Genomic DNA, 16,894 nt, shown 5'->3' on the forward strand with positions numbered 1-16,894 from the left:
ACTGTTCATGTGTGCAGAGAGTCCTTTTTGCCAATTTCTTGCAAGATTACTTCCCTTCTTATCGAAATAATTCTTGATCTGGAGAGAGAAAGAGGCTTGATCTAGAGCTGCTGAGTGTAACTGGGACTGCCATTTTTGTGCAAAAAGTTCCCCACTTTGGCATCCCTTTTCTTTGCCAGATTCCAGATTTTTAAAATATCTTAGGGCATGCTTCAACTCTCCCTCCCTTTTTTGTTCTCTCTCCCTTTTTTCTTTTTTCCCCAAGGCTATTGAGGGGGAAGTGTACCAAGAACTGTATTTATGGTGAGCTGCTCTGTGTTAATCTGTAAAGATAAGCACCAACAGCACATGGCTTATTTTTATAGACAGCACATATAACATGATAATGTTGTCCAGCACTTTGTGTCATAAGACAGGTTTGGTAATGCTTGTGGACTTACCATTTAAGATGGTTATTGTCTTGTGGTGTTAGTTATAGGTGGATTTTTTTAACTATAAGAATATTTCAATAAATATTTTTGTGAAAGAAGACTCAGAAAAATATGTGGCTTTTTATATTCATTAAACTCATGCCATGACTTTAATGAACAAAATATGTTTTTATTTTGGAAACAAGAGATTTGCAAGCTGCAAGAATGTTACCTTCAGTTGAGAGTTCTGATGTTGTCCTCCTGAAAATTCGCCAAAATCTGTCCGTTTTTAACTTTCATTCTCAAATTTCCATTGTATGTAATACATTCAGCATGGAGTCTTAAGAGAACTCTTCCTACACTTGCTCGACACAACTGCCTATTATGTTTTAAGGCATTGTGTGCTGGGATTTACACAAGATGAGAGCATGTATCTCCCCTGTCGCAGATGTTCTCTGGTTGTGACCTGAGCTGTGCGAAAGAGCAACTTTATGCTCAGCTTAAAATGCAAAGAAGTTTGAGCAGGGAGAGTTGGAAGGGCATAGAGCCAGCCTGGAAGGTTGGAAGGCATCTGTGCCTGCACCAGACAGCTCCTACATGGTGCTGAGCATGTATGGTCATGACTGGATAGATTTTCCCTGCTTTCTTTGGAGGGGGATGTCTGGAACAGTGGGACTGGATTTGCTGAAGCAGGCTGCTTTCAGAGGTGTAGCTTAACTGTAAGTTGTATTCTGAGTTTATAAAAGGTAGAAGCTGCATCTCAAGTTCCACTTCTGCAAGTTGAACACTTGGGACTTTATTTCCTATGTTTAAATTTTCCCTTTGTTACGTGAGATTTTCCTCTACTTCACAGTTCATAGTAAATATTTTTAGGCATTCAAATATTATTTTTTCTAATATTTTTGGGATGAAATCTGTAAAAATGACTGTGAGGACACATACAATCCTGCATTTTTTGCTGTTATGAGTTCTGACATTTCCTAACTGGGTGCTCATATTTTAACGTTTTTAACACTGTCTAGATTTTTTGAAAATGTGAAATATTTCTCTAAATACACTGAGGTTTATTTTGTTTTGTTTGTATGTGTTAATATTCCTCTGTTTCTGTGCAGTGGGTATAGCCAGGAGGTGGTGTGCTACACTGCAGGTAATATTCCTCAGACCCCTTCAGCACCAAGGCTTGTTCGAGCTGGTGTTACATGGATCGCGTTGCAGTGGAATAAAGTAGAAGGATGTACGCCAGAGGAAGTGATTTCCTACACCCTGGAAATTCAGGAAGAAGATAACGTAAGTACTATGTTACTATAACGTATGCTGCACGAGTTGGATTGAGTTCTCACTTACTTACTAATTCAAGATCACTGGGAAAATTGTGGGTTGCTGCTTTGGAGGGTCTTTACGACTACTGTCTACTTGGCACGACAGAGCTGTGTGATTTGTTCTTCTCCACAGCAGAATTATGAATCCTTAGCTAAAAATCTGTACTGTCATCCATGATTACTTCACAAAGCTTTACCCGACTCCATAAGGTACCAAGCAGCTTGTCCTTAACCAGTTCAGTCTGCTGTGTCCTTCTTACTGCTGTGTGGTGCCCTTGTGTTCTGTCATCTGCCACTTCTATTTCTGTAATGTGTTAAACTGTCATGGTTGGTTTTGTCCTTATTTTATAGCAAAATCGTATTATGCAGGTCAGTTGCAACATCCTTCTAGAAGGAAAATTATTAAGCCTTGTGGCTTAGAAGTAACAATAATAATGATGATAATAATAAGCACTCAACTATAAAAGCCCTTTGCTATGATATAGCTTCAGGCTATAATACAGAGAGCACTTCCTCAGACTCCTCAGTTATGGAAATTTGTCTGGTTTTGTTTTTTCTAGGATAGCATGTTTCACCCAAAGTACACTGGAGAGGAGCAAGCCTGTACTGTGAAGAATCTCAGAAGAAGCACGCAGTATAAATTCAGGGTAAAATCTTTTTCTTCTTGTCCTGTGTAGTATTTTCTGTGTTGGGTTTTTTCCGGGAACAGTAGGGATCCTTTAGTATTACCTGCAGATTAGAGTCATAAAATACAAATTTACTTTATACAGTGACCTAATAGATTAAACTGTTGTATTTTTACTTTTATCGCAGGAGATGCTTATTGCTCAGCCTTTTTGAAACACGCATAGTTCTTGGTACCATGTACTGTCAGGTGTGATGTTGGAAAAGTGCAACTCAGGATGTGAAGTGCTTGTAGTCGGCTTTTTGGCCAACTTTTTGGCATTGCTCCCCAAAAACTTGACCCATCTTGCTTCTACACAATGGAGCAAACACTGTAAGCTCCATTGTTGTGCATAGCTTCCTTCCCCAGCTCAGTGGCCTATCCTCCCCTGACACGCAGAAATTGAAGCTTTTCCATCTCATTCATATGCACATGTGGCTGGTTTTAGAGCTCGTTTTTTAGCAGCAAGTGTTGGTATCTCCTGTTCTGCGGGTGCTCCTTCCCAAGAGAGAATGCTCTGAAGTCTTTTTGCAAACACAAAATTCAGTCATCTGCTCACTGCTGCTGAAGCAGTCAAGCACAACACAAGTGCTGGGTGCTGCTATTGAGGAGCAAACGGCATGGTTTTTACCAGATAGGCTGTGGTGTGGCTGGCTGTCTGTCCTCACGGCCGGCCTGTCCATGCATCCATAGCAGCTCAGCAAAGCCAGGAGCCGAGCATGGCTCCGCAAGGTAGTGTTTGGCTGTGCCATCCGGAGTGCTGGCATCCCTCTGGAGATGACAAGGAGCTGTCTGTAAAGCCAACATCTGTCATGCTCCCACATCCATCATGCCAACCTGAAATGGTATCTGGAAGCAGCTTCATGTGATTTGTAAACAGCACAGGGAGAGAAGGATGCCATGGGTTTGTGTCAATTCAAAATCATTTGGCTTCTGTAGGCTGAAGTATATTCAGCAGCAAATATATACAGCAGCAAAAAAATACAACTTTACCTATAGAATCATTTAAATCCTTAAAACCAACTTTGCATATATTGTTTGGTGGAAGACCTTTTGAAGTTGTGTGAAGAACTACCCAAAGAATTGGAAAGTTGTTGCAGTGTTGCTCAGAGATGGTGCCTTTAAAGTTTAGCATTGTAAAAGCTGCAGTGGCTGTCTTAGGGAAAAGGACAGTTAGTGCTTCTCTGCAGCCTTGCTTTCAAATTAAATATGAATTTTACAGATCTGGGTTGATACCAGAGCAAACTTGTCACCTCATGTCAGTGGCTACAAGCACAACTCTGATCTGACTCAGCAATGAGATGTTCCCTTGTTGCATGTAGATCAGCATTAATTACCTACAGGACTTGGGGAAGGATTCCCAAAACTATAGAACACCACCAACAAAACCAAACACAGGCACTGTGGGATCACAGCAGTGTTTTAAAACTTGGGGGAGGAGCTACTGGGCAAGTTCTACGCTTGTCTTTGAACATGGGCAAAATACAGTTCTTTGGAGAACCCCCTTAAAGAATTACGGGGGTAATTTAATTCATACCAATGTTTGCTTACAGAGAAGACACCTTGCTAAAAGTTTTGATGAAATAAAGGTTGGTTAATTAAAGTGGCAATTGGCAGTGTCGTACACTGTTGTAAAGGCATTTGTTCGATACCAAGTGAGGTTTTGGCACAGAAGGGCAAGTGATACCCAACACAACAACGTGCAGAAATTTCATTCTCTGAAATGTTTGAAGTGTCAGCATAGAAGGTAATCACCAATGGCTGTTTCTAGTGAGGTTCCACGAAAAGCAGTGCTGTGTATACTATTTCATAATTTTATCGGTGACCTGGAAACAAAGTTTTATTTTTATTCCTTCTAAGAGGATGGGGGACTCTAGGTTGGGGAGGCTGTGGCTCTGACAAGATCCTCCTTGAACTATCAATTTAATTGGAATTTTCAGTTCCTGCCAGGCTAGTGCAGTCTTTAGCTGTATACATAGGGAAATGTATAAATATTGCATTACACTAGTAGCTCATGTTGATTCCCTGGAGCTGTTACTGGGATATTTGTCAAGCTCACATATCTAGTGTTCATGGCAAGATGTCTTAAATTGGAAAATAGTCAGAGAAGAACAAAGAGATGATACACAGGAGTTGATAGTGGCTTTAGTGACTTATTTAAAGCAAGCATACTTTTTGGCCTTAAAAGTTGCAAATAGTTTTCCTTGGATGCCTGTGTTAGGAGAGAGGATAGAAATGACTGCTCCTGAGAATAACAGAGCTTCCCAAGTGGAAAAGTTCCTGCTAGCTTATATTTACAATTATAGTACATATTTTATTACTCACTTCTTGGCAGCAGATCTTTGTCCCAGAGACTAACGTGAGCTAATACAGCTCTCGGCAGCAGCAAAACACAGGACCATTTGGGGTTTCTTGTATGATCTTGATCTGCTCAGTCTCCTGGCCAGGTCCTCATGTCTTGTCTTAGCTTAGCAACCTTCTTCCTGAAGTCAGCAGAAGGTATTCTTGAGTAGAGACAAAGGATTTGGCTGAGAGTTTTCTTTGTGTGCGTTCTGCTCGTTTCAGTGGCTGTAGATTATGCGTTTCTTGTTTGCATGTCATGCTATTTAAGCTTTTAATTGTGATTACTAATACTGTGAATTAATTTGTTTTAAATAGCAGTTTGAAATACCTCCCAAACAAAAATAGCATAGTTGTTATGGTTTTAATCTTTTATGAGTAAATAACTGCCACATGACTTTTTCTTCTTTTTTTTTTTTTTTTAAAGGGAAAAATAGCAGTGCTCTTATCTTAAACATGTCCTGATCTATTGCTAGTGGAGGGAGGGAAGAAATCCACGTGGTTTGTAAGGAAACAATGTGGCAATTTATTATCTGTCATTATAATCCCACACTTTGTTGGGATGTGACATACTTTCCAGTTTAATGATATTTGTGCAATTGCTAAAAGAAGTCTCATACAGAACTGTCAGAGAAGCAGTTACAGTAAACAATGGTAAACTTGTGGTGGTTTTGTTTCAGCTGTTTGCTTCTAATGTGGAAGGAAAGAGTTCTCCCAGCGAAGTGTTGGTCTGTACAACAAGCCCGGACAGGCCAGGACCTCCAACCAGACCTGTTATTAAGGGGCCAATAACATCTCATGGCTTTAGTGTGAAATGGGGTAAGCCAGTTCAGTTTGTCATAGTAGAGCTTTTCTGGGTCATAATAAATTCTAATAAAATTATGTAAATATGAAATATGTATTAGAACTTAGATTTTTCACGCCGCTTCTCAGTCCAAAGTTGAATTTGTTTGGAGAGCTTTCCAACTTAATTTGTTTTAACATTTTAAAAGTTGTGTGGAGACTCTTAAGTTTTCAGAATCAAAAATGTAGATTGTTTTTATTGGCTAACAGGCACTCAAGTGCATCTTCAGGCTTTTAACCTTACATTTCTTGTCCCGTTGCAGCATCATTCCAGCCACTTCCTTCATCGATGGGACAAGCCTCTGTGCTGCATCTTTTTGAATGCTTTTTCCATAATTTTGTTTGTAGCATTATTATCTAGCTGCCTTATTCTGACTTATGCTGGAAATTAAGGTCTGCCATTTACTTCTACTATAAATTCCTTAGTGTAGTTATTGTGGGGGAGTTTGTGGAGGAGAAGGAGCAGAATCAGAGAAGGCTTCTGTAATCTTTTTGTTATATTTCACTCCTAATCTTGACAACTTACCTTATTTTTTTCAGATCCTCCACAGGATAATGGTGGTTCGGAAATCCTAAAGTATCTACTAGAGATTTCTCAAGGAAGTCCAGAAGGTAAAATTGAAACAAGTTGCTCCATTTCATTCCGTTATGGCTGCTATAAAGAAGTTCTGACCTTTTGGGCTATTACTCTTATTATCATTAATGCACTAATGCTCTACATATGATTGAAACTGAGTTATGTACATGCAGGTTTCATGGGAGAGTTTGGGTTGGATTTTGGGGAGGTTTTGTTGTGGCTTTTTTAAGTACGCTCTTCTTCTTTTCTACTGGTAGAATTGTAGGTTCTATTGCTGAACGGACTGTTTGACTTCATATATTTAATATGTTTTAAAAATATTTGTGTATGTGTCTATGTGTATGTATGTCTTTTAAGATGGAATACCATTCATAGTAATATTAACACTAATGACTTCCCTGAAATACATCATTTGTGGGATGACCACATTAAGGATTTTCCTAAACACTCGTGAACTTGTTGCATTATACTTCTCTAAACTTGGATATATCTCCTTTTTTAGCAAATCAATGGGAAGTGGCATATAGTGGATCAGCTACAGAATATACCTGTACTCACTTGAAACCAGGCACTTTGTATAAACTCCGGGCATGCTGTATCAGCACCGGTGGACACAGTCAGGTAGGTATTGTCTAACAGTAAGGACTGTTGGGTTTATATTTTTCAGAGATTTATCTCCTATTTTTGGTAAAAGATTTCTGCTCTAAAAATAAGGTGAATATTTTTCCTGTAGCACAGTAAAGTGTAGTAAAGCTACACTTTACTGATTAGACTTAATCTTATGTTGCAAGTTGGTGAATTTTATAAGGCTTTTGTCTACCTGATGGGTTTTTTTCAGGCAGATTGCAATTTAACGAGATTGGGTTTCTTCAAAACCAAACTGTAGGTGTTTATACTTACACTAGAAAAGACCATGCTGTTAATCTGATCTGGCTACTTGCTTGAGAAAGACTTTCATGTACATGAGCCTCTAATGACGAGCTGTGCATGCAGTAGGGGTATTTTGTTGTAATAATTAATTACCTTTCACATGGCTGAATTCTTCTTTAAATTTTTGGGTTCCATTTTCCAGACACTGATTCCTGTCATTCCCTCCTTTGAATTAAAATAATTTCAGTGCTGTCCTGGGTTCAGCTATAGCAGTCATTTTTCTCCTGCTTAGTAGCTGGTGCAGTGCTGTGTTTTTTAACTTTCAGCCTGGGAAAAACGCTGATAACACCGATGTTTTTAGTTGTTGCTAAGTAATGTTTATTCCAACCAAGGACTTTCTCAGTCTCATGCTTTGCCAGGGAGGAGGGGAAGCCGGGCGGAAGCAGAGACAGGACACCTGACCCAAACTAGCCAAAGGGGTATTCCATACCACAGCACGTCATGCCCAGTATATAAACCGGGGGGAGTTACCCGGAAGGCCCAGATCACTGCTCGGGTCGGGCTGGGTATCGGTCGGCAGGTGGTGAGCAATTGTATCCTCTCCCCTTGTTATTTCACTAATCGTTATTATCATTGGTGGTAGCAGTAGTGGTTTTGTGTTATACCTTAGTTGCGGGACTGCTCTTATCTCAACCCGTGGGAGTTACATTCTTCCCATTCTCCTCCCCATCCCTCCGGGAGCGGGGGGAGGAAGAAAGGGGGGGGGGGAGTGAGCGAGCGGCTGTGTGGTTCTGAGTTACCAGCTGGGCTCAAACCACGACAAGTGCCTACGCTTTTATTCCTCCTGCTTGCTTTTTTTTTTTTTTTTAAATGATTGAGTACTTTAGGTTTTGATATTATTTTAAAACCAAGGAAAATTGAAATTAAGAACCCAATACCATTAGCCATCAAAGTTTCCTATGCTACAGTTGTGAGTATGCTAATGAAAGAACTCTATTATAAATTGCATTTGTAAGTAACATGCTTGATAGCATCTCCTAGCCTTTATTGTTTGATATAAATTTCTAATAAGTGGTTGTTTTAGAAAACAATTTCTTGCGTCATTTTCTAATCATGCCTCACTTTGTAGGCGGTAATTGTACCGGAGAGCTAACTTCAGCTCTTGTTCTCTTCCAGTGTTCTGAAAGTTTACCTGTTCGTACACTAAGTGTTGCACCTGGTCACTGTCTGCCACCAAGAGTGTTGGGGAAGCCGAAGCACAAAGAAGTACAGTTACAATGGGGTAAGCTGTTAGAGCATTTCACTATTGAATAGCTTTGATCTTGATGGTTAGTTGCTGAACTTGCTTTAGCTTTTATTTTGTTAAACCTTGTGACAAGTTGCAGTGTATTCTGTTCACTAAGTATGAAGCAAAGTCAAGTGAAGTCTGCGCAAGTCAGAAATGCATCTTCTCATCAACTGCTGTGGCTTTATATTGGGTTTCTGAACTTAGCTGTCCTCCAGCTGTCTTTTAGGTCTGATACTGTGCTCCTATTTTTATTTTAGTTAGGACCTGTCTCTACATCAGATCTATAAAGTATCAGCTATTTTAGAACATCTATCCTTTTATTGCAAAAACACCATGATCACATCTTTTTTATTCCTTTGTAATACTGACTTAGCAGAAGCGGGTTGCTGCTTCTAATACAGGACTTACACAGGGGAGATTTAGTTTAGATATAAAGAAGCTCTTTACTGTGAGGGTGGTGAGGCACTGAAACAGGTTACCCAAGGAAATGGTGAATACTCCATCCTTGCCAGTGTTCAAGGCCTGGTTAGATGGAACTTGGAGCAACCTGGTCTAGTGGAAGGTGTCCCTGGCCATGGCAGGGGGGTTGGAATGAGACAATCTTAAGGTCCTTTGCAACCTGAACTGTTCTATGATTCTATGACTTCTCTCAGAAATTCGAGTTAGAACATTTTGAGGATTTTGTGTGGCTTTTAAACCCTGATCCACAGTATAACACACAGAGTCTATTGGACACCTGTAATTTTACGAAGAACTTGGACCATGGACATGACATGAGACTGCAAAAAAAATGCACATTTTTAGAATACAAGGTAGATGCCAATATCCAACAGATTTTTTTCTTTACCATGATAATCTTGCAGCATCAAAGATTCTGTGTTGCATCATTCATTAAGCTAAGTTCTAGAGCAATACTGTTTCTAACTGCCAAATGCATCTCAACACCAGTATAAATTCACCTGTGCATCCAAGATAGCATGTTGTTTCCTGGAATGTTTCCACCATCCCTCATATGCTGGAGCATTGCTTTTCAGAACCCCAGACAGGTTGATACTGCGGTACTGGCTTTTAAAATAACATGCAAGTGGTGTCAAATATGTTGCTTTCATGGAGAAAAAGTTGCCCACAACAAAACAGATACAGACATAGAAAACAAAATTAGCCTTCCAAAAAGCTTATTCCAGGTGAAGCTCAGGGTTTAGATCATTCTGCAGAGATGCAGAATCTCATAAATGTTAGCAGTGTGACTAATAAAGTTCAAGGATGGCAGTTGTTCGTACTTTTATTGGGTGCTTGTGGGGCTTTGCCAGAAAACCCATGTGTAAGTAGTAGTTTTGGAGTGTACATGACCCGCCTGAGCCTGTTTCCAGCTATAGCCAGCAGCCAAGGTTGGGTCAGACAGCCACCATGTGCTTCCTCATTTTTCTGTCCCAGAAAGGGTGTGTTCCACGCTAGTCCTGTGCTTTGTGCAGCTTCCTATACATTTGTCTCCTGCCTCACTGACCAATTTCTTTGCATGCAACACCACCTTTGAGACTGGGGAAAAGCAGCAGAGTACCTTTTTTTTTTTCCATCCTCAGAAGAGGATAGTAACTACTGTGTTCTGCTTAAAAAGTAGATGGGCACCTCTTGGCACCAAATACAACTTCTCAGGGTAACAGGTCATTGCCCTGGGGGAGCTGCTTCTCATGCATGTGATGATCTGACCTGATGAATATGTAGGGCTAAGAGTAATTTTATTTATTTGCTTTAAAATTCTCAGTCATGTACATGGATGAGATATTGCAGGTAAGGCATCTATTGAAGAGGAAAATCATTCTTGGTAGTGTGCGTGTGTGTAGATATATGTGTGTGTATATATCTATACACATATATATACACATACTTCTGTGGTATATGAAATAAAAAATTAACCTTCCTGGCATGCATCCTTTGTTCTTAATGAATTACATGATTTCTTTCTAGATGTCCCTCCATCAGAAAGTGGCTGTCCCATCTCAGAGTATAGTGTAGAAATGACAGAACTTGAGGAAGTAGTTTCTGAAGTGTATCATGGGCCTGATCTGGAGTGCACCGTCAGCAACCTTCTTCCTGGAGCAACATATCGGTTCAGAGTGAGAGCTCTGAATGATGGTGGGGTACGTGCAGCATGCCGGAGTGTGCTTCGGCTTTTTCTCGCTGTGGTGCTGTTCCCAAGATGGGCAATTCTGGAAAGTGATTGTGTTAATGCTGGTGATCAGATAGGTGAAGGCAAAAGAAAACAAAGTGAGAAATGCTGAAAGGAACTTTTGAGGAAGAGCTGCAGTTTTAAATCTGGTGCTCTTTTAAAAGGAGATTTTAGCTAGTAATGTGATTTGACTGGCCAAAATCAGATGCACCAAAATGTGCAAAATCCCTGGTAAAAGTCTTATCTGCTTATGAGGAGACGTGTATGTATTCTCCTTCCACTGCATTCTTTCTTTTTGTTTGAAATCTTAACTGTGTAAAAACAATTACTGAAGTTTCACTCAGGTATTGATGTATTTTGAGGAAAGCTTGCATTCTTAATGGTTTGTTTGAGGCTTTCTTTGATAAATGATTTCCTTGGAAGATGTACCTTCCCAAATACATCAGAAATTCTAGCTGATGTCCACAGAGATCTATTGAAAGATCTTGTTGATTCAGTCGGGTTTGGATTGGTTCTGCCTGGCTTTGTGAGAGCATCTTTCCAAAGGCCTTTTATAAAGGCAGTCCCAGCAATAGTACATGCATGTTGATGTGTTTATTCCAAGGGAATCTTGATGACAAACATAACAAGAAGGTTTAAAGTTATTCCCTTACATGAGTTCTGTTATAACTTAAGTTAGGTATTAGAAAAATATACAAGACTGTTAAACTGTTTTGTCTTTCACTGTTTTGTGAAGCACGAAGTAAATATATGTGGAAAGGTTGGATTTGCTTGCTGGAATGGAAGCCATTGTCTACTGTGTAGCTTTGGATATATGATGCCTTGCCTTTTTTTTCTCTTTTTTTCCGCTTTTTTTTAATGGTGAAACAGTGTTTAAACTTGCAAAACATTTCTAGTCTTACCCTTTCTTAAATGAGGTGGCTGGTTTGGGTTTGATTGGGGTTTTTTACCAACCAAGATGCAGAATAGAGGAGGGTGTCCTTTTCCCGTTGCAAACACCTTTCTTCCTCCGATTCAGTAAAGAAAATAGAAGTAGTCAATAAATGAGATTTTTTGGAGTGTGCATTCTTTGTAATTCAAACAAAGTGATCGATGTTGGCGTTTCTCAATAGCATAAATATTGATACATTCTGTTGAGGTTTTCTGGGGTTCATAATTTCAGTGTTGTTCAGCCCTTGTAGTGGCTCATTTTTTTCACACTTGCTAGTGTTGCATTCCAAAATAAGTAAATACCAGTGTTTTTCCTCTCATTGCTTCCAGCAAAGTTCCTTTGTTCTGGAGAATGATTTTTAATTAGCTTGGGGATGGGCTGAACAAACTTCATTATCCCACTCAAGAAGCCTCAGAAAGGCTGTTTCTACTGTTATCTCTCCCATCCTCACACTGTTGGCTGAAGACAGTTTTCCAGACTCTTGAAAATTGTCTTTTCTTTTGCTAACATGCATTTAAATTACTCTCCTACCGAGGGCTCAAAAGTTGCCTGAGCATCTGGCTTAGCTGCCTGTGGAGCTAGGCCATACACAGTGTGTGTGCATCATGCCCCTGCATGTTGAACCCAGGGCTCCACCACATGCTGTCCCTTTATAATTAACATGTGGCAGGCATTTTGTATAAAAGAAGCTGGATTTAGACTCCAATATGCGCTTTACAGTTGCTGTGCTCCTTCTTATATCTACGAGAAGCCAGTTATGCTGGGCTGTGGCACAGACATATGAACACGTTAAGGTAAGGCAGAGGGACACAAACTGTTCCTCAGTTACTCTGTTGCTGAGTGCACGTTCTCACTCTTAGGTAAATCGGAGGTGGCTTAAGCTGTCAGGGGCACTCGTTGCCTCACAGGAGGATGTATGTGCTGTCTGATCGTACCTGAACTTACCTCACCTTTTAACTTTGCAGTAATTTACGTATCTCATACTGAACTCTGGTGCCAAGTGTTGGAAGCCCAGTCTACCTTCGAGAAAGTTTATTGCATGGAAAAAGTTTGTGTGCTGTTCTTGGAAAGCCTTTGAGGAATGTGAGATGGGTGTATGCTTATATATTAATGTACAGACACCTTGTTCTCCTGTAGTACGGGCCATATTCAGAAGCTACAGAAGTCACCACAGCAGCAGGACCACCTGGCCAGTGCAGAGCACCTTCCCTGTCATTTCTGTCCAACACATGTGTACTTATAAGCTGGGAGGTAAGTTGGGTGCCCTCATTGTTTCATTTCCATCTTGCTTCTCCAAACTAATATGGTCACTTGAAAGCTAGATTGAGAGCTATTCACTGGTTTGGAACTAGTTTTGTGCAAGAAAACCCTATGTGGAAACTCTTCTGTTGTAGAAAAGAGTCTTCTCTACTTTTCTCTTTAAAGAATTGCACAAAGTTGATTATGAGTCATCTGGACCAGGATTCAGGCACGAGACCTCCTGTACTGGCGTCAGATGATAGAGAGCTGATCGAGTAGAAGTGCTCTCTGCAGGCTTTTAGCATGTCCTGGGGTGGAATTGTGAAGGCAAATATTTGATTTTGGCTGTAGCTGGAGTCTCCAATATGAAAATAACTTTGCACAAATGCTTATGATGTAGGTTTTTTCCTCAAAAAGTGTTTGTCTCTTCTCCAAATATTTACTTTTATTTTAGTTTGTGTGCGTTCCTTCTCCATTCTGCAGGATCTTGGACATTGGAGTCAAAATAAGTTTTAGCTGAAATGCTGTGAGGGGTTAATAAGTGTCACTAAAAAAAAAAAAACCACCCAAAAAAACATGTAATTAAGGAAGAAAGGAGAGGATGTTGTCATAAAGAACATGATATGGAGCAGTGGGGCTGTAGTTCTACCATAGATTTCCTTTGAAAACCTAGCAGCCGTTCCAGCCCTGTATCAGTTAGGTCCGTCCACAAAGGGATGCCCCTGTGAGAAAGAAGTTGTTAACATTCATCAGATGCTCAAGTAAATTGATTGTGCTGACAACCATTTCTAGATACAAACATAAACTGAGTTTAATTTTGTAGTGAAATAGGTGCGGTTTGTGCATGTTGAGGATATTTATCAGTATTTCTTGCAACATTTTGTGACACTAAGCTAGAAGTCACACTAAACTTTTAAATACTACCTTTTAGTGAGAGTATGAATGTATAGGCATTTGCTCTTCCCAACCATGAGCCAATGCAGCAGTGTTTCTGGTAGGTTCTGTGTTTATATGCAGGATATATTTGTTTGTTCTAGCTAAAAATGAAGCTGTGGAAGGAGTAATGTGGTTTGCAATGGTTATGTTTTCTTAAAGAGTCTACCATTTTTTTGGCTGATATGAAGGAAAAACAGTGGAGGACTGTGGAGTTTTTTGTCTGGCTACAGAGCACATCGTTGTGCTCACAATGTCTTTTTTTACACCTTGTTTGAAAACACTGGCTTAGCAGTTCTGAACGCTGCTACTGAAATGGCTGCAAGCTCAGAGGCAGAGCTAGAGAAGCCCATGTGTGTGTGGAGGGTGATTATTATGGCATGCAGTGATGCTCTGGATCTATTTACTGAAAATCACACCTTGCATGCCGTAGTCACAAAGTCTTTGTTGTATCCTAGACCACAGTTCTGCACATATAGCAGTGATTCCCTGAGCTGCTTCATTCCACACGGTGCAGCTTTAGGTAGTTCTGGTAAAAACACAAAACGTTTTGGTTTTGGAACCTTGTTATTATTGCTGCAGTAGCTCATCTCCAGGAAATTCAGGTATTTATTCCATGTTCCCCGAGACTTCAGGATGATAAAGGAATTGCTGAGGACACATGGATCTTGTAGGACTGTAATTGAGGATGTTAATGTACCCATGTCCACAGTCCTGTGTCCCATACTGGGACCGTTCATTTGATGGGTGACTTTCACTGAAAACTGCAGACAAGCTCCTCACTTGTTGAGGTTGTTCTTTTCTCAGTAACGTGAGTAACTACTTCAGCACTGACAGGTAGCTCTTTCAGAGCTGTGTTTTGATCACTCAGCTAGACTACACTAGATTGATGCTTTTTTGTGTTCTGCACGGTTCTGCTTCTGCCAAGCCAGCGGAAAGACAATTTATTCCTGAGTATCCAGACGAAAAGCAAAGTAGCTGTGTACACTTTCTCATTTCTCTGAATTTCTATCAGGTAATTTCTGTGCAGAATTGGCCTGTTTCAGTAACCTAGTAGAGAACACTAATTCAGCGCATTTCCAGTTGCAGCAGTAATGGTGTATTAATTTAAAAATAAGTTGGTTTGTTTGTTTCCCATGTGCTTTATTCCATACTCAGTGAAACAGAGATCCGAACTGCTCATTTCTGAACTGAACCACATAAATATTTGTGTTGCAGAGTCTTGAATGTTCTGGTGCTGACATCTCTGAATACAGATTAGAGTGGGGAGAAGATGAGGAATCTCTAGAACTGGTATATAAGGGCACAGATACCTGTTTTGAAATAAGCGAATTGTCAGCGGCAGCGCATTACTGCTGTAGGCTACAGGTATGGAAGTTACGAAGTTTTGCATGCGTTGCAATCTAAGACGTAAATGGTTTCTTCCCACTGTGTTTTTATTTTTATCATTAGCCACTATGAGGTTATGTGCTCTGTAAGTCAGAAGGTGTGTTTATAATAATAATGCAGACTGTTGCTATAGAAGCGAACAGGTCAGATTTTGCACAATTCAAAGTGATAAACAAGAGAGTGTGACTTTTACCTCTCAAAAGTTTCTCTTGTGTATTGTGTGGTTTATTTCAGTAAATAATGCTTTTAACAGCTACTTTGCCCTCTGATATTAAAGCAAAATGTTTTAGAAAATTAAAAAAATTTTTTTTTTTTTAATGAGATGTAACATCTACCTCCCAACTGGATGTTGAAGATTCCCTTAGTAATCTTACTAAATAGTAAATTCCAGCATCTGTTTCATTAATCAAATAAAGCAAACCGGCTGAGTAGATTCCTATGTATACAGGAGGTGGTAACTGCCAGAAAATGAGTCCTCATCTTTACCATTTTATCTCTTAGGTTTGTAAGATTGGATCTCATACAGAGTCTGTATATGATTTCTTCTTCTTTGATCTCTTTCTCTCTTACTATTTTCAGTAAAAAGTAACAGAATATATTTCTTATACATATATGAAAATAAATATACAGCACTTCTCCTTTATGTCTACTGAAAAATAAATGAAAAATAAAGTAAGTGGGTGTGAAGTAAAAATATTTTTTGCCCAAGACACTTTTCCACAAGATTTATTTTTATGTGAGGACAGAATACCACCAGTAATCCAACCGAAAGCTCATGTACCCACCCAGCTGGCACTGTGTGGACCACCCAGGGTTATTTCTTTGATCAAGGACAACATGCTTGTGTCGAGTGTTTCCTTCTTGGGTTTGGTTTGTTTTTTTTTAACAGGACATAGTTTTTTTTTTTGGTTTTTTTTGTTTTTTTTTTTTTTTTTTTTTTTTTTTGTTTGGTTTTTTTTTTTTGGTTTTGTTTTTTTGTTTTTTTTTATTTATGAAGTAGCCTTTGAGCAGCTGGCCAGCAGCCAAGGAGCTAGGGCCCCATGCCTCTAAGTACACTGAGCTTTATTTTCTGGTCATAGCTGACTGTCTACCTTGCACTGGCACTGTTGAGGAAGGCGAATTGAAAGAGCATGTGTGAGTGCCTTGGAAGTGTGAGCCAGAAAGTACCTCTTGTTTGCACAAGAGGGAGAGCATTCAGCGTCCACTGGGCAGGAAGGAGACCATGAGACCACTTCTGCGGTGAGCAGCAGGGAGCTCAAGGAGATTTTCATGTTAAAAATGGAAGCAGCTGGCTCTATAGCACCTTTGATTTCGAGTGGGCATTCAGTTTAAATTACCTGCCACAAAAATGTTGCACAAATGTACCCAGTTTCTAACACAGCCAATATAATCTAATTCAAAGACAGAAGTTAAATGTACAACAGCATTAAGACATTTTCTTGAAGTCCATCAGTGACCCATGCATTACTTTCTAGAGGGCTTCATCCTCTGGATCTCATCTGTGTATTATATGGAGATTTGTTATAAGATATGCTGGAACATTTAAACAATTACACACAAAAAAAGAACAAAGTGTGTGTACCAGCCAAAGAAGGAAAGTCAAATAATTACAAAAATTTTAGTCTTTTTAAACAAAAAATGAGAGGTTAATAGCTGGTTTTCTTTAAAAGAAAAATCTTTTACTTTTTAGAAATAAAGATACTCCAAACCACATTGACTCTGCCTTCCAATAAACACACAGTATTGCTACCTCAATCTACACTAACTCAATAAAAAAGAGAGAATTGAGGAATCAGGCATATATAACTGCAGGGCAGACAACTGTCTTTACTGTTGCTCAACTTTTTTCCTATAATGAATATTCCTGAAAACAATTGTGAATTCTGCAAAGGGAAATATTGTGTCATTTAGGGGTGGCAGGGGG

At 39.6% G+C, this 16,894-nt stretch overlaps 1 protein-coding gene across 1 annotated transcript in view; it reads left to right on the forward strand.

The window, feature by feature from the left end:
- Nucleotides 1–16,894, forward strand: part of FNDC3B (fibronectin type III domain containing 3B) — a 206,782-nt gene that overhangs the window by 154,031 nt on the left and 35,857 nt on the right. The window contains exons 13-21 of the mRNA XM_030494887.1: nt 1,523–1,697; nt 2,290–2,376; nt 5,414–5,552; nt 6,117–6,188; nt 6,656–6,774; nt 8,200–8,305; nt 10,277–10,449; nt 12,547–12,660; nt 14,800–14,949. Coding sequence (XP_030350747.1) covers nt 1,523–1,697; nt 2,290–2,376; nt 5,414–5,552; nt 6,117–6,188; nt 6,656–6,774; nt 8,200–8,305; nt 10,277–10,449; nt 12,547–12,660; nt 14,800–14,949 — 1,135 coding nt within the window. The remainder of the gene's footprint in view (nt 1–1,522; nt 1,698–2,289; nt 2,377–5,413; nt 5,553–6,116; nt 6,189–6,655; nt 6,775–8,199; nt 8,306–10,276; nt 10,450–12,546; nt 12,661–14,799; nt 14,950–16,894) is intronic.

Source organism: Strigops habroptila, chromosome 8, assembly GCF_004027225.2.
Source record: "Strigops habroptila isolate Jane chromosome 8, bStrHab1.2.pri, whole genome shotgun sequence".
Lineage (NCBI taxonomy): Eukaryota > Metazoa > Chordata > Aves > Psittaciformes > Psittacidae > Strigops > Strigops habroptila.